Source organism: Amblyraja radiata, chromosome 32, assembly GCF_010909765.2.
Source record: "Amblyraja radiata isolate CabotCenter1 chromosome 32, sAmbRad1.1.pri, whole genome shotgun sequence".
NCBI classification, from domain to species: Eukaryota; Metazoa; Chordata; class Chondrichthyes; order Rajiformes; family Rajidae; genus Amblyraja; species Amblyraja radiata.
Window position 1 is genome coordinate 29265661 of NC_045987.1, and position 22944 is coordinate 29288604.

General features: G+C 48.3%; 1 protein-coding gene across 1 annotated transcript in view; it reads right to left on the bottom strand.

Moving 5' to 3' along the window:
- LOC116991090 (solute carrier family 43 member 3-like) overlaps nt 1-22944 on the bottom strand; it is a 79484-nt gene that overhangs the window by 8003 nt on the left and 48537 nt on the right. The window contains 4 exon segments of the mRNA XM_033049443.1: nt 136-259; nt 10545-10737; nt 19276-19395; nt 22532-22705. Coding sequence (XP_032905334.1) covers nt 136-259; nt 10545-10737; nt 19276-19395; nt 22532-22705 — 611 coding nt within the window.

A 22944-nucleotide genomic window follows, 5' to 3' on the forward strand; every position in this document is an offset into this window, starting at 1 on the left:
CAGACTTCCTTGTTCTGCAACTCTCTCCAGGGTTCTACCATTTAGTGTCAGCCTTGCCCTGCTTTGATGTCCCAAATTGCACCACCTCGCACCAGTCAGGGTCCAATTCCAAGCTCACAGGCCTCCGGTACTTACGTACAATGGATCGTCCTGCAAGGGACCATTAATGATGATGAAGAGAGGATATTGGAGCAGGGAAACGATGGCCGCCACCGCCCGTGTTGTCCCGTAGAGTTTTCCAAAGTGGCATGGAGGGAACCTAGCGAGAGGAAAGGAAAGAGTCCGCGTGATTGTGCGGAAAGGATATCACCATAACAGGCCATGTGTGTCACCCCATGTGATCACAGGACACGGAACATAGGAAAGTACAGCGCCGGAACACGCACTTCCACCCATTAAGTTAGTGCCGAACATAATGCCATGATAACTATTTATAGGATGCAGTTAAAGTATTGTGTACAGTTCAGTTTACCCCACGACATGAAGCAGGGCCGGATTTACGTATCAGCTAGACTACTGAAGCTTCGGGCCTCGAGATCTAGGGGGAGCCTACTCACCTCGCTGCCTCACCGGACCGGTCAAACCTCTCCGTCCCACCGACCATCCGCCCACCGGGAACTCCTACTCTTTGGCCACCGACCCTCGCCTGTACACCGCGCTCCAGCAGCCTGCAGCCGTCGCTTTCCTGCAGCCTGGACTCAGCACCGGCCTGTGTTTCCATGCTGCAGACTCCAACTCCCATAAGCTTGAATGCGCTGGGTCCTAGTACCAGTCCCCTAACCCTGGTAACCTCCGTGGCTGTTCCACTGGGTCTTCCCAATTCACCTCAAACCATGGGACCCCAGCTCTTCCCCACCCACACTACAGTCTTCATACCCCCTACCCCCTGACCACCCACCGCCCCCCACCAGACATCACATCGGCCTCAGTCCACTCACTTGCCTTCCTCCGGCCCCAACCCCCAATCCTGCCGTGTGTTCACCATCCCCACTGACCGCCCCCTCTCAGATACCGAACGGCCTCACCTTTGTCCCCCTGTCCCCACCTCAATGAGTTCCGCGCCCGCCGCGATTTGGAGCTCTTCTTCTGTCGCCTCCGCCTCACACTGTTCTTCCATGGGAAGGAGTCCTCGCCCCAATTGATAATCCCCTTTCCCATCTCCAATGGACCCCTCCTCATGGCCATCTTCCAGCCTTAGACCATTTTATTTTAAACTGCCGGCAGGACATCAACCGCCTCAACAGTATATAATACCATGTAATTCTGTGTTCAGGGAAGTGGAGAGAGGACAGCCAAGTGTCTGTGTTGCTCACTTGGCTGGGGTTTGTTTTCCTTGCCACTTCCATCGGCCGATAATTAGTAAAGTTTTGAATTGGTCTAACAAACTGCTTTGTGAGTTGTCTGTTTATTAAGAAGTGAACCTGTTTGTTTAGTTATAAGTTAGCCTTTTCAAGCAGATTTGATTCAGTTTTGATTCAGGTTTTGCAATATAATTGTCAATAAGGAACAATTCTTTAAGAAATATTTCCCAACTATGGCACTTCCGAATCGGCCACGTCCTGCCGGAGCTCCCGAAGTCCACAGGCTGAGCTGGGCGGAGATTCACGCTGGCGGCCCTGGGCAAAGGGATTCCAGGGCTCCACGATGTTGAAATCAGCGCAGCCCGAGGCTGGGAGCTCAGCAAACCACAGTTCCATGATGTTGAAGCAGCAGGCCCAACACTCCAGAACTTCAAACGGTGATCCAAGTAAGGCATCGCCCGCTCCGCGGTGAATCCAATATGTATTTTAAAACCAACTGTTTAATGACAACATACAGTACGATCTAAAAGTGTCACACTGTCACTGTCGGGTAGTCATGGTCCTCTAGTTGTGGGGGTAGGGGATTGGGAGGAGGGGGGGGGGGGCTCACAAGTGAAATAGTTTATGGCCTCTCTTAATCTAAATCTGGCCCTGACAAGAAGGGTGTATAGCTTTGGAAAGGACACAGAGAAAGTTTACCAGATGCATAGATTGGGGGAGGGGGGGGGGGGGGGGGTAATAAGTACAAGGAGAGTTTGGACAAACTTATACTGTTTTATCTGGAATGCCAGACATTTAGAGGAAACCTGATGGAAATATATACAATTATCAGAGATATAGACAGGCTAGACAAGCAGAACCCTTTTCCCGGGATGGAAATATCAAATACTAGAGGACAGCTTTAAGGTAAAATTGGCAAAACAGGGGCCGCGTGGGGCAGGTTATATATCTGTATATCTGTAGGCAGGTGTTTTATACAGAATGTGGAAAGTGCCTGGAAGGAGCTGCCGGGAGTGGTGGAGACATATACAGTCGTGACATGTCCCAGGATTTTGAATAGGCACGTGGATATGAAAGCAATCGCTGCTCATGGATCGTGCTCATGGATATGTTGGGCTTCGCTTTATGTGTGGCACAGAAATTGTGGGCTGAAGGACTGAATGTTCAATATTTTACTGTAGATGTTATAAATTGCTCTCACGTGCCTTCAAGTAATCCATACCTCTGAATTTCCTGTAGATACATGTGCCCATCTAAAAGCCTCTTAAACGCCACCATCGTAACTACAGCAGTAACCACAGCAGCGGCAGATTTCGTGATCACAGCCATTTGTGTAAAAAATGTCTCCTTTAATCTGTGTCCCTCTCACTTACAGCGATACTTCCATATCTTTGACATTTCCGCCTTGGGGAAAAGGTTCAAACTCTACCCCACCCATGCCGCTCAAAACTTCATATACTTCTATCATGTCTCCCCTCAATTCCAGAGAACAGTCCATGTCTGTCCAAATCCTCATTGTAGCTATAGGTATCTGATCCAAGAAGCAACCCCGGTGGAGCACGTTCTGCGCCCTCTCCACATCCCTCTCATCTTTCCCGTAATGGGACTAACATGTCTGCTAATAGCTAATACCTAGTCTAAAGACGGGTCACGACCCAAAACATCGCCTATCCATGTTCTACAGAGATACTGCAGCACGATGTGCTTCTTTCTAATACTTAATAAGGGCGGCACGGTGGCTCAGAAGGGCGCCATGGTGGCGCAGCAGTAGAGTTGCTACATTACAGCGCCAGAGACCCTGGTTGAATCCCGACTACGGGGTGCAGTCTGTACAGAGTTTGTACGTTCACCCCGTGACCGCGTGGGTTTCTCCGAGAACTTCGGTTTCCTCTCACACTCCAAAGACGTTCAGGTATTTAGGTTAATTTGCTTGGTATAAATATAAATTGTCCATAATGTGTCGGTCTCTGACATGTCAATGAGTCTATCTAAAAGTTTGTGAACTGAACCACCACTGTCGTATCTGCCTCCACCACTGGCCTGTGAGCGTGTTCCAGGCACCCGCCACGCAGAGAGTGGCGCTCCATCAAAAGTGCAGCCAGCATCATCAAGGGATCAAACACACGTCACTCCTCCAATCAGGGAGAATGTACAGGTGTCTGATAAACCGTGAGCTCCAGGTTCACGAACACCAGCCTCAAATGTGAGCATCTTTGGCGTGCCTTTGGATGCACCAAGGACTATGAATGTTCTGCATTTGTATTGTGGTTATTAATTTAGTGAATTTATCTTAATTATCATCCTATTGAAAACTACGAATACCAACTAAACGTGGTGCAACAAACTGTCTTGTTTTGCAATGGGGATGTCAGGCTTTTGTCTTGATTGGGCTGAATATTGTTTTTTCTATTTACTATAATTGTGTTTGTATTTTTATGTTCAGTTCCGTTTGGTTCTGTTTCGTTTAGTTTAGTTTAGATTTGCATAGGATCCAATGAGAGATAGCTGACTGAATAGAAATGTAGCTTCATGGAAGGAAGCAGAGATTGATGGTGGAAGGTTGCTTCACGGACTGGAGGACTGTGACTGGTGGTGTGTTTCAGGGTTCAGTGATGGGCCCGTTACTGTTTGTCATCTACATCAATGATTTGGATGAGAAAATACATGGCAATATTAGCATGTTTGCTGATGATACAAAATTAGATGGTTTTGCAGGTAGTGAAGAGGTGTGAAACATAGCAGCAGAATGTCGATCGATTGGCCAAGTGGGCTGAGGAACGGTTGATTGAATTTAATACAGAGAAATGTGATGTGTTGCTTTTATGGAAGTCTAACATCGGCAGGACCTACACAGCGAATGGTTGTGTTTTTGGGCAGTGTCGTAGAGCAGAGGGATCTAGGAGTGCAGGTGCACGGTTCCTTGAAGGTGGAGTCGCAAGTAGATAAGGTGGTCATAAAGGCTTTTGGCACATTGTCCTCCATCAATCAGAGAACGGAGTATAAACGGTGGGAGGTCATGTTGCAGTTGTATAAAATGGTGGTGAGGCCGCCTTTAGAGTATCGTGATCCGTTCTGGGCGCCATGCTATAGGAAAGACGCTGTTGAGCTGGAAAGGATACAGAGAAGATTTACGGAGATGTTGCCAGGGCCAGACGGGTTGAGCATAGCGCGAGGTTGAGCAGGCTGGGACTCTCTTCCTTGGAGCGCAGGAGAATGGGGGGTGACCTCATGGAGGTGTATAAAATCATGAGAGGAATAGATAGAAACATAGAAACATAGAAAATAGGTGCAGGAGTCGGCCATTCGGCCCTTCGAGCTACACTGCCATTCAATATGATCATCTGATCATCCAACTCAGTATCTCTCCATACCCCCTGATCCCTTTAGCCACAAGGGCCACATCTAACTCCCTCTTAAATATAGCCAATGAACTGGCCTCAACTACCTTCTGTGGCAGAGAATTGCACAGATTCACCACTCTCTGTGTGAAAAATGTTTTTCCAATCTCGGTCCTAAAAGACTTCCCCTTTATCCTGCACTCTGCACTCAGCTGGCTCCGTTCCTACCTTTCCAACAGATCCCACTTCATCTCTCGCCACAACCACACCTCTGCTACAGTCGCAGCCGCAGCCGCAGTCACTCAAGGCGTTCCCCAAGGCTCCGTACTCGGCCCCCTCCTCTTCATCATCTACATCCTCCCCCTTGGTCAGATACTCCACCACTTCAATCTGGACTTCCACTGTTACGCTGATGACACCCAGATTTACCTTGGCACCAAATCCCCCCACAACCCCCCACTCTCCCATATCAACTCCTGTTTGTCAGCTATAAAAACCTGGATGCAACATAATTTCCTCAAACTCAACAGCGATAAGACAGAATTCCTCCTCATAGGCTCCAAAGCCACACTCAGCAAAATCAATAACCCCACTCTCACCATCGACGGCACCACTGTCTCCCCATCTCCCCAGGCCCTCAACCTTGGCGTGATCTTTGATTCCACCCTCTCCCTTGAGCCTCACATCCGCCATGTCATTAAAACCTCCTTCTTTCATCTCCGCAACATCGCCAAACTCAGACCCTCTCTCACACCGCCTGCTGCTGAAAGACTCATCCATGCCTTCATCTCCTCCCAACTGGACTATTGCAACTCACTTCTCCTTGGCATCAGCTCCACCTACATCAACCGACTCCAACTGGTCCAGAACGCAGCCGCCCGACTCATCACCCACACCAAATCCTGGCATCACATCACTCCAGTCCTCAAAAAACTTCACTGGCTTCCCATCTCCCACCGGATCACCTACAAAATCCTGGTCCTCACCTACAAAGACCTCCACCATCTGGCCCCCCCCCATATCTCACTGACCTCCTCTCCCCCTACCAACCCTCACGGTCCCTCAGATCCACATCAGCCGGTCTCCTCTCCATCCACAAGTCGAACCTCCGCAGTTTTGGGGACAGAGCCTTCTCCAGGGCAGCTCCCAGGCTCTGGAACTCCCTCCCCCAACTGATCCGCAATTCCGTGTCCCTCACCATCTTCAAGACCCATCTCTTCACCTCTGCCTATCCTTAGCCCCACGTCCCCGTCCCTTTTCATCTGTGCATTAATTGCCTCATACTGTGTTTTGTATTGAATTCTGTCTTTACTTTGTGTACTAGTCATGTCTCTACTATTTATTTCATTCCCCTTACATGTTTTTCCTCTACATGCTCACTTTTTGTAAGGTGTCCTTGAGACTCTTGAAAGGTGCCCATAAATAAAATTTATTATTATTATTATTATTATCCTTAAACTGTGACCCTTGTTCTGGACTTCCCCAACATCGGGAACAATCTTCCTGCATCTAGCCTGTCCAACCCCTTAAGAATATTGTAAGTTTCTATAAGATCCCCCCTAAATCTTGTAAATTCCAGCGAGTACAAGCCGTGTCTATCCAGTCTTTCTTCATATGAAGGTCCCGCCATCCCAGGAATCAATCTGGTGAACCTTCTCTGTACTCCCTCTATGACAAGAATGTATTTCCTCACATTAGGAGACCAAAACTGTACACAATACTGCAGGTGTGGTCTCACCAAGGCCCTGTACAACTGCAGTAGAACCTCCCTGCTCCTATACTCAAATGCTTTTGCTATGAATGTGAACATACCATTTGCTTTCTTCACTGCCTGCTGCATCTGCATGCCTACTTTCAATGACTGGTGTACCATGACACCCAGGTCTCGTTGCAGCTCCCCTTTTCCTAATCGGCCACCATTCAGATAATAGTCTACTTTCCTGTTTTTGCCACCAAAGCGGATAACCTCACATTTATCCACATTATACTGCATCAGCCATGCATTTGCCCACTCACCCAACCTATCCAAGTCACCTTGCAGCCTCCTAGCTTCCTCCTCACAGCTAACACTGTCCCCCATCTTCGTGTCATCTGCAAACTTGGAGATGTTGCATTCAATTCCCTCGTCCAAATCATTAATATATTGTAAATAGCTGGGTTCCCAGCATTGAGCCTTGCAGTACCCCACTAGTCACTGCCTGCCATTCTGAAAAGGACTCGTTTACTCCTACTCTTTGCTTCCTGCCATCCAGTTCTCTATCCACATCAATACTGAACCTCCAATACCGTGTGCTTTAAGTTTGCATACTAATCTCTTATGTGGGACCTTGTTGAAAGCCTTCTGATAGTCCAGATATAACACATCTGAAAGAGTTAGTTATTAATTGATTGTTGTCATATTTAACCTTTCCTGTCGTAAAAAGCCAATTGTAATGCATGATGAGATTTGCACAAATCCCATCATGACAAGGGTTTTTTTTACTTAAGTTGAAAAGTTTGCAGCTCTATTACAAGTTTTTAATGTAAGTTGAAGAGGTTAATCAGATAAGAAGGGGCCTAGAGGATGCCATTTGGGATGACTGGCTTTTGGCAAAGAGTGAAAAACAACTCCATATTTGGAGGTGGATGATGGTTTTTGTACATTACATCATGCAATTGGTTTTATGTCTGAAGGTATATAAACTTTGTTTTTTTGATATTTCTTTGTGTGTGCTGCTGGAGATTCAGACGTAAAACTGTTCCCTCTGGGTCTCTAGGTCTACACCCGTCAGACATTAAATTAAAGCTTTGTATGACCTTAAGAATTTGTACTGTGTCTATCTTTTTAAGTGAACTTTTACATTGCCGTAGTCGCGCAGGTCTCACTGGGACCACCACCGGATAACTGAGCAGAGGTTACCAGGACTGGAAAGGGAGGAATATCTCTATCCATTGTAACCGACTCCTAGACACTCCTGGAAACACCTCTGTTTCTTTGTCAGAAGTTGGTCTGTTCCCAGCTGAGGTTCTTAGAGTTAAACAAAGCTAAGACCAATTATGAATTGTGTATGTATTTTTACGTATGAATTTTGTGTATGTATTTTACTGCTTTCTCTCTTTCACTCTCTCTCACTCTATTTTTTCCCTCTCTCCCTCTATAAGTGGCTCGTCAGCCTTGTTGAGACACCCATGGTTAGTTGGGTTGAGAAACAGGGGACGAGGTGTGCGCCTACCTTGTTGAGACATCCGAGGATTTGTCAGGTTGAGAAATAAGGGGCTCTCTCTCTCTCAATGATTAAGACGTCTGCCAAGTTGAGAAACTGGGGTCTCGATTAACGAGTCTGCCTGGTTGAGATATTTGGGGCGGTGTTTTTTAAGGGATAAGGAGTCTGCTAAGTTGAGAAACTGGGGGTCTCGATTAGCGAGTCTTCCTGGTTGAGAAATTTGGGATTCATTGGTGTTTTTTTAAGAATTGAGAAATCTGCTTTTTCTTTCTTTTTCTCTCTCTCTCTCTATCTATGGGGTATACTCTGGATAACATTGAAGGAGGAACCCCCGTCCAACATATGTGTTATTTGAATTCTAAGTATAATAAGAAATTTAGAATATTAAGTTACAAGCTGACCAAACTGCTAGGAAATGAGAAAAGGTGGAGGGATCCCTTTTCCTGACAAAGCAAAATAGGGGAAATTGGTGGCGAAATTCGGACAGAATTAAGCATTTCCTGACTAAAGGCAGATGAAGAAGAGGAAGGGAGTAAGAACTGAGGCAGAAGAAGAAGAGAAACAGTATTAAATTCAACATTGAGCGTTAAAACAAACCTGCCTTCAAGATTTGAATAACATTTGGCACAGAGCAACAGAACGGCAGGTGACCTTGGGTTGCTGAACCTAGAATAAGAATGTAGGTCTTTGTCTGTGGAATTTGAGACCTTATTGGGTGTGGCCAGACTTTGAAAAAGGGGAGTCTGTTTGGTCGCCACTTCAGTGGGTGTGGCCAGACTTTGAGTGACGGGACATCCACTATAAACCTACTGACTCCCATGGCTATCTGGACTACACTTCTTCCCACCCTGCTTCCTGTAAGGACTCCATCCCCTACTCCCAATTCCTCCGTCTACGCTGCATCTGCTCCAAGGATGAGGCGTTCCACACCAGGGCATCTGAAATGTCCTCATTCTTCAGGGAACCGGGGTTCCCCTCCTCCACCATAGATGAGGCTCGCATGAGGGGAGGGTCTCTTCCATACCCCGCAACACTGCTCTCTCTCCCCATCCCCCCACTCGCAAGGGCAGAGTTCCCCTAGTCCTCACCTTTTCACCCCACCAGCCGTCACATACAACAAGTAATCCTCCGTCAGTTTTGCAACCTCCAACGTGAGCCCACCACTCGCCACATCTCCCCATCTCCCCCCGTGTCGGCCTTCCGCAAAGATTCCGCAATTTTGTTACCCCTTGCTGTCTCCTCCCCTTCCTCAGCCCTCGGGCTGTCTCATCCCATCCCTCAGCCTTCGGGCTCCTCCTCCTACTTTTTCCTTTGTGGAGGTTGCAGGTGGTTGCCGGAGGTTGCAGATAGTGGAAACAGGTAGGGAGACTGATAAAAACCTCCGGGAACCTCCAGGAACCACACGGAAATCTTAGGTTGGGCTCAAAGTTTCCGGAGGTTTCCGTTCAGGTTTCCTAAGTGGGACAGGGGCATAAGTCTGGTTTACAGGAGATAGCGTTGAAAGGAAGGTCGAGGCGGGCAGCGGGCGGGCGCCCATTTCGCCTTCTGAGCCGCTGGCATCACGACCAGCGGCAGCTATTCAGGTGCCGATTGAAAGCACCATGGCTACTCGTGTAGGGAGAAAAGCCACCAAAAAATCAGTAAGGCCCGAGGACTCTGATGAGTCGGGCCAGGAGGTTTCTTCTCCCACTCTCAGTGACATTTCTGGACGTCTGGCAAAGATGGAGCACCTGATGGAGAGGATGCTCCATCGTGACATGTTCTAGGAGGAACTTTATATCCGTGGGTCACCCCATGGGCCCGTGGCAGCAACCTCTACTAGAGGGCTGTATAGGGAAGATCTGCTCCGTGAAGAGGAGCCGTATATCCGCGGGTCTTCTTGAGGGCCCATGGCAGCAGTACCTTTAGAAGGGCTGCATGATGTCTCCCTCATGGAGGAGGTGAGCTTACCGGGGCAGTTTTGTTCTGACCCTGAGTGAGGTTGGAGGTATTGGGGAGCAGCATACCCCAAAGCACGAGAGCCAAGAGCCAGGAGTGCCAGGCATGGCATCTAGATTAGCCATACCAACGGGAACTAGTCAGCCGTTGGAAGATGACCTGGCCAGAACCATTAATTATATGGCTTCCCATCAGTTACAGGATTTAATGATGGAAGAAACGGCGATAAGATATGAGACACCTGCCAACTGTGCCTCAATCAAAGTGCCCTGTTAACCATGCCATCTGAGGGCACATGAGTGGAAGCATCAGAGCACAGGAGTTAAGGCTCCAAAAGATCTTAAAGATACTTGGGTCAGGCATTACTGCCTTTGCAAGATCAATCGAAGGGGCGCCCCTGTCTGATGTACAGCATGATGCTTTGGCCCTTATGTGCAATGCACACTTCGAAATAAATTGTCTTCGTAAGTGCAATAAGACCAACTCTCAACCCAAAGTTTGCAGCTTTGTGCAAAACAACCAATGTGCAGCCAGTTAGACAGGTAGATGGATTGGCCAGGTTTAGAAGGATATGGATCAAACGCGGGCTGGTAGGACCAATGTAGCTGGGGCATATTGGCCGGTGTGGGCCGAAGGGCCTGTTTCTACATTCTATCATTCTATCTGGGCTCTTGCAAGGTAGATTTGTTTTGTTTTCTGTTCGGATACACATGAGAATTAAACACTCTTAACCCTTGATTCTAATCCAGGAGGACGCAACTTACGTAATGGTGATGAACGCGGCGAGCCCCCCGTACAGGAAGGATCGCATCATCATGAACAGAACGAACGTCAGGTATTGAACCTCCGGCACCGGGATGGCGGCGGCGAGAGAGAACAAGGCCGAGAGGATGACGGTGAGGGCGAGAGAGAGGACCATCGCCTGCATGTCGGCCAGTCTCTGTGACGCTACCGAGCCTGAGTGGAGCACAGAGGAAAGAAGCATGAGAGGATGGTGATCGTGGGGGTAGAGTGAGGGGAGGGGGGTGGGGGATGGGAGTATTCGGGAGTGGAGAGTGGAGGAGGGGGTGGAGAGGGGATTAGAAACAAAGTTTAAAATTAAGCACTGGAACTGGACACTAATTCACTACGACCGCCAGGCATAGATATAGATAACTGGTGCAGGAGGAAGCCATTCGGCCCTTCGAGCCAGCACTGCCATTCATTGTGATCATGGCTGATCGTCCCCAATTAATAACCCGTACCTGCCTTCTCCCCATATCCCTTGTTCCAACTAGCCCCTAGAGCTCTATCTAACTCTCTCTTAAATCCATTCAGTGATTTGGCCTTCACTGCCCTCTGGCAGGGAATTCCACAAATTCACAACTCTCTGGGTGAAAACGTTTTGTCTCACCTCAGTCTTAAATGGCCTCTCCTTTATTCTAAGACTGTGGCCCCTGGTTCTGGACTTTCCCAACATTGGGAAGATTATAATCTGCCCCCTTGGTTTTGCAGCCAAAGTGGAAAACCTTACATTTATCTATTTTATACTGCATCTGCCACGCATCTGCCCACTCACTCAACCTGCCCAGGTTGGCGGGACTGTCATATGAGGAAAGATTGAAAAGACTAGGCTTGTATTCACTGGAATTTAGAAGGATGAGGGGGGTCTTATCGAAACTTATAAAATTATAAAAGTACTGGACAAGCTAGATGCAGAAAAAATGTTCCCAAAGTTGGGCGAGTCCAGAACCAGGGGCCACAGTCTTTGAATCAGAGTTGTGAATTTATGGAATTCCCTGCCACAGAGGCATTGGTGAAACCAATTCTGGAGTATGGTGTACAATTTTGGTCGCCCAATTATAGGAAGGATGTCAACAAAATAGAGAGAGTACAGAGGAGATTTACTAGAATGTTGCGTAGGTTTCAGCAACTAGGTTACAAAGAAAGGTTGAATAAGTTGGGTCTTTATTCTTGGGAGCGCAGAAGGTTAAAGGGGGACTTGATAGAGGTCTTTAAAATGATGAGAGGGATAGACAGAGTTGATGTGAATAAGCTTTTCCTATTGAGAGTAGGGAAGATTCAAACAAGAGGACATGACTTCAGAATTAAGGGACAGAAGTTTAGGGGTAACATGAGGCGGAACTTCTTTACTCAGAGAGTGGTAGCTGTGTGTAATGAGCTTCCAGTGGAAGTGGTGGAGGCAGGTTCGATTTTATCATTTAAAAATACATTGGATAGGTATATGGATGGGAAAGGAATGGAGAGTGCAGGTAGATGGGACTAGGGGAAAATAAGTGTTCGGCACGGACTTGTAGAGCCGAGATGGCCTGTTTCCGTGCTGTAATTGTTATATGGTTATATGGTGGGCAGTGGAGGCCAAGTCACTGGATGGATTAAGAGAGAGTTAGATAGAGCTCTAGGGGCTAGTGGAGTCAAGGGATATGGGGAGAAGGCAGGCACGGGTTATTGATAGGGGACGATCAGCCATGATCATAATGAATCTGTAAAAAGAATCTTAAGAAAGAAATTAGAAAAGCTAAAAGAAGATATGAGGTTGCTTTGGCAAGTAAGGTAAAAGTAAATCCGAAGGGTTTCTACCGCTATATTAATAGCAAAAGGATAACTAGGGATAAAATTGGTCCATTAGAGAGTCAGAGTGGCCAACTATCTGCAGAGCCAAAAGAGATGGGGGAGATATTGAACAGTTTCTTTTCTTCGGTATTCACCAAGGAAAAGGATATTGAATTATGTGAGGTAAGGGAAACAAATAGAGTAGCTATGGAAACTATGAGGATCAAAGAAGAGGAAGTACTGACACTTTTGAGAAATATAAAAGTGGATAAGTCTCCAGGTCCGGACAGGATATTCCCTAGGACATTGAGGGAAGTTAGTGTAGAAATAGCAGGGGCTATGGCAGAAATATTTCAAATGTCATTAGAAACGGGAATAGTGCCGGAGGATTGGCGTACTGCGCATGTTGTTCCATTGTTTAAAAAGGGGTCTAAGAGTAAACCTAGCAATTATAGACCTATTAGTTTGACGTCAGTGGTGGGCAAATTAATGGAAAGAATACTTAGAGATAATATATATAAGCATCTGGATAAACAGGGTCTGATTAGGAACAGTCAACATGGATTTGTGCCTGGAAGGTCATGTTTAACTAATCTTCTTGAATTTTTTGAAGATGTTACTCGGGAAATTGATGAGGGTAAAGCAGTGGATGTTGTGTATATGGACTTCAGTAAGGCCTTTGACAAGGTTCCTCATGGAAGGTTGGTTAAGAAGGTTCAATGGTTGGGTATTAATGGTGGAGTAGTAAGATGGATTCAACAGTGGCTGAATGGGAGATGCCAGAGAGTAATGGTGGATGGTTGTTTGTCAGGTTGGAGGCCAGTGACGAGTGGGGTGCCACAGGGATCTGTGTTGGGTCCACTGTTGTTTGTCATGTACATCAATGATCTGGACGATGGTGTGGTAAATTGGATTAGTAAGTATGCAGATGATACTAAGATAGGTGGGGTTGCGGGTAATGAAGAAGAGTTTCAAAGTCTACAGAGAGATTTATGCCAGTGGAAGAGTGGGCTGAAAGATGGCAGATGGAGTTTAATGCTGATAAGTGTGAGGTGCTACATCTTGGCAGGACAAATCAAAATAGGACGTACATGGTAAATGGTAGGGAATTGAAGAATGTAGGTGAACAGAGGGATCTGGGAATAACTGTGCACAGTTCCATGAAAGTGGAATCTCATGTAGATAGGGTGGTAAAGAAAGCTTTTGGTGTGCTGGCCTTTATAAATCAGAGCATTGAGTATAGAAGTTGGGATGTAATGTTAAAATTGTACAAGGCATTGGTGAGGCCAATTCTGGAGTATGGTGTACAATTTTGGTCGCCTAATTATAGGAAGGATGTCAACAAAATAGAGAGAGTACAGAGGAGATTTACTAGAATGTTGCCTGGGTTTCAGCAACTAAGTTACAGAGAAAGGTTGAACAAGTTAGGGCTTTATTCTTTGGAGCGCAGAAGGTTAAGGGGGGACTTGATAGAGGTTTTTAAAATGATGAGAGGGATAGACAGAGTTGACGTGGAAAAGCTTTTTCCACTGAGAGTAGGGAAGATTCAAACAAGGGGACATGACTTGAGAATTAAGGGACTGAAGTTTAGGGGTAACATGAGGGGGAACTTCTTTACGCAGAGAGTGGTAGCTGTGTGGAATGAGCTTCCAGTGAAGGTGGTGGAGGCAGGTTCGTTTTTATCATTTAAAAATAAATTGGATAGTTATATGGATGGGAAAGGAATGGAGGGTTATGGTCTGAGCGCAGGTATATGGGACTAGGGGAGACTATGTGTTCGGCACGGACTAGAGGGGTCGAGATGGCCTGTTTCCGTGCTGTAATTGTTATATGGTTATATGGTTATATGGTTATATGAATGGCGGTGCTGGCTTCCTCCTGCATCTATTTTCCATGTTTTTATGTTTCTATGTTTTTATGCTTTAAATATTTCTGACGTACGTCTCAACCACCTCCTATGTAGCTTGTTGCATAGACCCAAACTCTCTGTGCCAAGAATTTGTCCTTCGGGTTCCTACTTTTGTTTATTTATTTCTGTGTTTTTGCATTAATATCAGTAAGAATGTCCATGTCGCCCCCCTTTTATCCCCCAGAGTAAGAAAAAATTCAGAGGGGAAAAAATAAATAAATAAATTCGGAAATAAAATCTGGCCCGCGGAATGAGGGAGTGCCCATTTCTCTGGGCCCGGGGGGAGGGGTGCCGGGTCTGCCCGCCCCATCCAGCGTCGGAGCCTCACCAACGGCTTGCCTGGCGACCAGGAGACCGTCCTCCCGTCGCCGGGCGGGAGTGGCTGAATCTGAACCCAGCGGCTGTAACCCCAACACCAGACGCCGCTGTGGCGGGGCCAGCTCCGCTTGCCTCCCCCCCAACCAGGGCCCAAGTTCTCAGCTAGTGACTCTTCTTCAGTTTGGAAGGGCATGCAAGAAATCACCAGCTATAAGAGGAAAGCCCCCCGCTCTTTGGACAATCGTCAGCTGACGAACTACCTGAATGAGTTTTACTGCAGGTTTGAAAATCAGAAACGTAACCCTGGTACCCCCTGTTGATTTTAGCTCTGCATTCAACACCATTGTGCCAGAGCTAGTACACTCCAAACTTTCTGAGTTGACTATGCTGAACCCCTCTGTCCGTGGATCACCAGCTTCCTGACAGACAGGAAGCAGCATGTGAGATGGGAAAGCATATCTCGGACCCGCAAATGCTCAGCATAGGGGCACGGCAAGATGCGTACTCTCCCCTCTCCTCTACTCTTGCCACACCAATGACTGCACCTCTGTCAAGCTTCTCAAGTTTGCAGACGACACAACCCTGATTGGACTGATCCAGGATGGGGATCTCTGAACTCTTTTCAATTTGACATCTTTCCTATAACATGGTGCCCTGAACTGAACACAATATTCTAAATGCGGTCTCACAAACATCTTATACAACTGCAACATGACCTCACAACTTCTATACTCAATACTCTGACTGATGAAGGCCAAAGTGCCAAAATACTTTTTGACCACCTGATATACCTGCGACACGAACTTCAAGGAACCATGCAACCATCAACCATTCCTCTGCCCACCTGGCTAATTGATCCAGATCCTGCTGCAATCTTTCACAACCATCTTCACTATCTGCAAAACCACTCACTTCTGTATCAGCAAACCAGCTAATCTTGCCCTGTTCTTTGACGTTTTACAGAGTGCTGGAGTAACTCAGCGGGTCAGGCTGAGTATGGAGGTTGGGAGGTCATGTTGCAGTTGCAGAAGAAGGTGGTGAGGCCGCATTCAGAGTATTGTATTCAGTTCTGCGCACCATGTTATAGGAAAGATGTCATCTGGAAAGGGTACAGAGAAGATTTACGAGGATGTTGCCAGGACTAGAGGGCCAGAGCTATAGGGAGAGGTTGAGTAGACTGGGTCTCTATTTCATGGAGCACAGGAGGATGAGGGATGATCTAATAGAATCATGATTTGAATAGATATGGTTGAGTCTTTTGCCCAGTAGGTTAATCGAGGAGCAGAGAACATAAGTTTAAGGTGAACGGCAAAAGATTTAATAGGAATCTGAGGGGTATGTTTTTCACACAAAGAGTGGTAGGTGTATGGAACAAGCTGCCAGAGGAGGTAGTTGAGGCGACAACTATCGCAACATTTAAGAAACAGTTAGACAGGTACAGGGAAAGGACTGGTTCGGAGGGATATGGATCAAACGTGGGCAGGTGAGACTAGTGCAGATGGGACATGCTGGGCCGAAGGGTCTGTTTCCACCCTATATCACTCCATGGCTCTATCTATCTTTCCCTCTCAAACACATTCTCCTGCCTCCGACACCCGTATCAATCAAGAATCTATCAATCTCCTCCTGAAAAATGTCCATTGACTTGACCTCCACAGCTGTCTGTGGCAATGAATTCCACAGTTCACCACCCTCAAGGACTTAAAAAATTCCTGCTCATCGCCTTCCCAAAGGAATGTCTTTCAACTCTGAGGCTGTGGCCACTGGTCCTAGACTCTCCCACTAGTGGAAACATCCTCTCCACATCCACTCAATCCAGGTTTTTACCAGGCTGGGACAGACTGCAACAGCTTCACACCGTGTCCCAAAGCTTGTGTCCTGTCCTGCATCACCCAAGGCAGCAGAGACATTATAGGAGAGGACAAGCGCCGTAAAAAAGTAGCTCACGATGGTTTGGGTAACATTCATGAATGTCTATGCATGCCACATCATGAATATTACTGAAGAACGGTCTTGACCCGAAATATAACCCCCAGCGATGCTGCCTGACTCACTGAGTTACTCCAGCACTCTGTGAAACGTCACCTATCCATGTTCTCCAGAGATGCTGCCTGACCCACTTAGTTACTGCAGCACTTTGTGTCTATTTTCCCTTCACCCATCTGCCCAAGCCCACTCTCCCCCCTCCTTTCCTATGTTCCTTTCCACCCATAAACCTCTCTCTGCCTTTACATTTGACTCTTCTTTCAAATCTGCTCTACTTATCTACATTCATTTTTCTTCTTAACCTTTTAGTCATAGAATGATGCAGTGTGGAAAACAGGCCCTTCAGCCCAACTTGCCCACACCGACCGACATGTCCCATCTAAACTAGTCCCACTCACACGGGTTTGGGCCATATCCATCAAAATCTGTCCTATCCATGTACGTGTCCAAATGTCTCTTAAACATTAGGATAGTCCCAGCCTTAACTATCTCATCTGGCAGCTCGTTATATACACCCAGCACCCTTTGTGTGAAAAAGCTACCTCTCAGATTCCTGTTAATTTCTGAAATATTGGTCATAAATTTGGATCAGAAATGCTCCAAAATAAGGCTCAGAATGCATCAGAGAGCATCTAGGAGCTTCCAGGGCCCTTAAGCGGGCCCTGGACCCTGGCATCGAGGGTCTTCATGCTTCGCGCTCATGATGTGCGCAGCGCGCACACTATTTCACATTAAAAATTTTGTAATCCTGTCATGCCACCCCCCTTTTTGGAAAGCTTCGTACGGGCCTGATATATAATAATGAAACACTCTACTCAGTTCAGCTTTCCCGTATTCCAGATAATGAAGCGCACAGTGAGTGTGAGAATATGAGTGAGTTTAGGGCAGTGTTTAGATGAGTTTGGCCCACCAAGTCCACGAGGGCAACCGATCATCTGTCTATTCCATATTCCACTGTCTTCGCCACTTCCATGTCACCCCCCCTTTCTAACCCGCTCCCTACCTACTAGGGATATTTACAGAGGTAATTTAATCAACAAACTCACGTCTTTGTGATGTTGGATAAAATCTGAGCATCCGGAGCAAACCCACGTCGTCACAAACTCCACAATGACTCGAGGATAGGATCGAACTCGAGTATCTGACGCTGTGAGGTAACGGCTCAACCAACTGCGCCACCGTGTGCTGGACAGTAAACGGTGGGAGAACATGGGAGGGTGTGGGAGCCGGACACGACAGAGAGTGTGAACGTGGGGCTGTGGGAGCCGGTAGGGGCGGGTGTGAGTAAGGGAATGTGAAAGAGAGAGGGTGTGAGTGAGAGTCCGTTAGGGAGTGACAAGACAAGGCGTGGAAGAGCGATAGACGGGGGGGGGGGGGGGGGGGGGGGGGGCGACGGTGAAAGCATGACCAAGCATGTGTGAATATATCAGAGTTTGAGAACAGGAGTCAACATAGAACATAAAACAAAAATAAATCACAGCGGAAGAACTGACCCTTCGGCCCATAATGTGCGTGCTGTATACACAGTCAAACTGAATTAATACCATGACATACGCTTATACGCCTTCTTTCCCACTTTCACGTTACCACATATAGCTGTGGACTTGGACCCCAATATTCATCTGGAGAAAATGCAGTGAAGTTTCTCGCCCGAATGCGTCACCTATTCCATTTCTCCAGAGATGCTGCCTGACACTCGGAGTCTCTTCGTCATTTTTTTTGTCTATCTTCGGTGTCAACTAGCATCTGGTTAATTCCCATACAATGCAGGTAAAGGTCTTGCCAACATTTTCCTCACATTCAACCTATAAATGACAGCGCCTCACCGTTACTGGGATTATACTCCATCTGTCATTTCTCCGCCGATAGTGTAGCAGATGTGCAGCCCCTTGTCATACATTCACAGCCTTCCTCGCAGTTTGCGGCCCTAGCAACTTTGGTGTCATCTGCAAGTTTTAGTCCAAGTCATTTATGTATATCTCAAACAACAGAGGCACCCGCACATATCACCAAGGAACGCCGCTGCCCATCGACCTCCAGCTGGAATAATCCTCTTTCATCAAAATCATCAGACACAGTGAGCAACACAGGCAGAGAGAAATGGACATTCTATCAACACACCAGACGGCCAGAGTGAGTTTGAACGTCGATAAGGCGACAAAAATATATTTCTGTCACGCGAACCTTCAGAGGTCAGCGAAGTGAGTGCAGAAGTTGGGGCGTTATGTTACAGTTGAACAAGACGTTAGCGAGGTCGCAGCTGGAAGAATGTGCTCAGTTTGCGTCACCGTGCTACAGGAATAATGCTAGCACGATGGAATGTGTGGAGAGAAGATTCCTATCAATGTTTCCAGAGCTCAATGGCATGCGCTACATGGAAGGATTGGGCAGGCGAGGCCTTTATTTCCAAGATATAGAGATATAGAGAGTATAGGTTTGTGGTGAATCCGAGGAGCAACCTTTTCACATAGTAGGTATCTGGAACCGGATGTCAGAGGATGAAGCTAAGCTAGGCAAATAACAACATTTAAAATACACTTCGGCATGGAGAACAAATATTTAGAGGGCATTAGGCCAGACACGTGCAGGTAATATTAACCTAAATCTTGGTCGGCAGCGACGAGTTGATCGGAAGGGTCTGTTTCTGGGCAGTACTATTCGATTTATTCCCAAGTAAGTGAACCGCACCGTGATCCCAAGTGTGATCCCGCTGCCCACTCCAGTATTACCTGAGGCTGCATTCAAACCCCGTCCCATCAATTTGTGCCTGTCCAGTATTAGTCCGTTCCAAGGAGCGCACAGAACAGCAAACAGTTGCGTGAACGCAAAGGCGTTTGTAAACCTGCTGACTGAAAATTACGTTAGAATTAGTGAGACATGTTGCCGCGGGCAGGAGGGATGGAGGGATGGAGAGAGGAGGGGTAGAGGTTTTTTGGTCGGTTGGGGCGCTGCAAGCCGGCGCCCTGTCAGCAGCGTGTCCGTTTTTTTCTACTTTTTTTAGTATGTTTTACAGTATGTTTTTGATGTGTCTCGGTGTGTTTTGTGGGGGGGGGGGGGGGGGGGGGTAAGGGGGAAACCGCTTCGGTCGCCTCCTCCACGGAGAGGCGACTTTTTCCAGGTCGCCTCCCCCGTGGCCTAACAACAAGGATCGGCGCGGCCTTTCCCGGAGACGCGCCCGGGGCTTCAGCGGCGGGCGCAGTGCGGACTCGGCGTGGAGCGGGCGAGCCCTCGCTGGAGGGGAGCGCTCCGTTTCGCTGGCCCGCGGCAGCCGGCAGCCTGAAGCCGCGGTCTGCAGAGCTCCAGCGTCTGCAGCCCAGGATCCCTCGTGGGGGACCCGGGGGGGGGGGGGGAAGAAGATGCTCCGAATGCCGGCCCGCCACCACCCCTGGAGGGGAGCTTCGACCGCCGGCCCTGCAGTCTGCGGTGCTTCTGGCTGCGGCGCGAATTTTAAACATTCGACCGCCGGCCTGTGCCACGGTCTCCGGTGGGGAAGAGCCGATCCTGGACTTACCTTGACTTTTACCTTGTCCTTTATCATCTGGACGCCCGCAGCGACGGTCGCGGAGGGTTGAGGTCCCGACCACGGGGGGAAATGGAGGTGGACTGGCCAATTTATGTGCCTTCCACCACAGTGATGAATGCTGTGGTGGATGTTTGTTAAATTTTAATTGTGTTTGTGTGTTCTTTATCATTGTACCGCTGTTGACAAATTCATTTCACTTGCACTTTATGTGCAATGTGGCGAGAGGGAGAGAGGGAGAGAGGGAGAGAGGGAGAGAGGGAGAGAGGGAGAGAGGGAGAGAGGGAGAGAGGGAGAGAGGGAGAGAGGGAGAGAGGGAGAGAGGGAGAGAGGGAGAGAGCGAGGGAGAGAGGGAGAGAGGGAGAGAGGGAGAGAGGGAGAGAGGGAGAAAGAGGGAGGGAAGGAAAGAGAGACAGGAAGAGGGTGAAAGGGAGATTGAGAGAGAAAGGGAGAGAGGGAGAGACTGCGATGGAGAGATTGAGGGAGAAAAAGAGAGGAAGAGGGCGAGCGAGAGAGAGAGAGCTGGGTGGGAGGGAGATGGAGAAAGCAATAGACATCCCCAATCAGTACCCGTTCCTGCCTTCTCCCCATATTCCTTGACCGCTATTTTTAAGAGCCCTATCTAGCTCTCTCTTGAAAGCATCAAGAGAACCTGCCTCCACCGCCCTCTGAGGCAGAGAATTCCACAGACTCACCACTCCCTGTGAGAAAAAGTGTTTCCTCGTCTCCGTTCTAAATGGCTTACTGCTTATCCTTAAACTGTGGCCCCTGGTTCTGGACTCCCCCAACATCGGGATCATGTTTCCTGCCTCTAGCGTGTCCAAACCCTTAACAATCTTATACGTTTCCATGAGATACCCTCTCATCCTTCTAAACTCCAGAGTGTACAAGCCCAGCTGCTCCATTCTCTCAGCATAAGACCGTCCCGCCATCCCGGGAATTAACCTTGTAAACCTACGCTGCACTCCCTCAATAGCAAGAATGTTCTTCCTCAAATTAGGGGACCAAAACTGCACACAATACTCCAGGTGTGGTTTCACTAGGGCTCTGTACAACTGCAGAAGGACCTCTTTGCTCCTATTTTCGATTCCTCTTGTTATAAAGGCCACCATGCCATTCGCTTTCTTCACTACCTGCTGTACCTGCATGCTTACTTTCATAGACTGATGAACAAGGATCCCCAGATCCCGTTGTACTTCCCCTTTTCCCAACTTGACGCCACTTAGATAGTAATCTGCCTTCCTGTTTTTGCTACCAAAGTGGATAACCTTACATTTATCTGCGAGAGATAGGTGGTGAGATTGAGTGGGAGGGAGAGGGAGAGCGAGAGAGAGAGAGAGAGAAGGAAAGAGATAGGGAGTGTGAGAGAGAGAGAGAGAGACAGACAGACAGACAGCGAGGAAGGGAGGGATAGAGAGAGCAGGAGAGAGGGGAAGGGGAGAGGGAGAGGGGGGGGGGGAGGGTTATGGGGAAAGAGAGGGAGGGAAAAAAGAGACCTAAAGAGGGAGGGAGGGAGAGAGAGATGGGGAGAGGAAGTGGGAAAAATGAGGGAGAGACGGAGAAAGGGTGAGGTAGAGAGAGTGGGAGAAAGAAAGAGGGGGAGGAAGAGAGAGTGGAGAGGGAAGGAGGGTGAGGGAAGAGAGTGACAGAGAGGGAGGGAGTTAGAGAGAGAGGGAGAGAGAGGTAGAGAGAGGGGAGTGGAGGGAGAGCGAGAGAGGCGGAGGGGGGTTGGGATAGAGTGAGAGAGAGATAGTGGGGGGAGACGGGTAGTGGGAGAGGGAGGGCGGTAGAGGTAAAGGAGGGAGGGAATGAGAGGGAGATAGAGAGGGTGAGGGCTGAAATAAAGAGAGAGAGAGAGCGAGAGAGCGAGAGAGCGAGAGAGCGAGAGAGCGAGAGAGCGAGAGAGCGAGAGAGCGAGAGAGCGAGAGAGCGAGAGAGCGAGAGAGCGAGAGAGCGAGAGAGCGAGAGAGCGAGAGAGAGAGAGAGAGAGAGAGAGAGAGAGAGAGAGGTAGATGAGAGTGACAGACACAGAGATGCTCAGACAGGGAGAAAGACAGAGGGAGACAGACAGAGAGACGGAATGGAGAGGGAGTGCGGAGGAGAGAGTGGGAGGAAGAGAAGGAGAGGGAGGGGAGGGAGAAGGAGAGAGAGAGGAAGAGGGATAGGGGAGGAGAGAGATGGGAGAGAGAGAGGGAGAGAGAGATTGAGAGGGGGAGAGGAGGGGTGAGAGAGAGGGAGAGAGGAATAGAGGGAGACGGAGGATGGGGGAGGAAGAGTGGAAGATGGAGAGGGGTGAGAGGAAGACTTGGATGGAGGGAGAGCGGGAGTGAGGGATGGCGAGAGGGAGGAAGAGAGAGGGGGAGAGGGTGGATGGGATAGAGAGAGAGACGAAGGAAGAGATGGAGGGGGTTTGAGCGAAGGTGGTGGTGGGCGGTGGGGATCTGTTCCCCCCCCCCCCCCTTCACCTTGTTCGGGATCAGCGTTCGTCATGAGGTTGAGCAGAGGGTTCAGAGTGCCGATGAAAATGGACGATCGCAGCTGAAGGATCGAGGTCGAGAGCAGGCTGGCGAGGAATGTGCGAGAGATAAGGCAGCTCCGGAAAGAGGGGACTTCCTCCACGTTCCCGTTGATATGTGGACCTGCAGCGGGACGGAGAACAGCCCACGTGAAAACAGAAGACAATCACGGCTCGGGCCTTTCACACGAACTACCCTTGGCTGCATCGCGCATATTCTCATTTCACAGCGAAATCAAAATGACTTTGACGTAAACTTAGATGCGTTCGTTTGAGTAGAAAGAAGGAACTTTAGATACTGGTTAGAACGCGAAGAGACACAAATAGCTGGAGTAACACAAGGAGTCGGGAGACATCACTGGA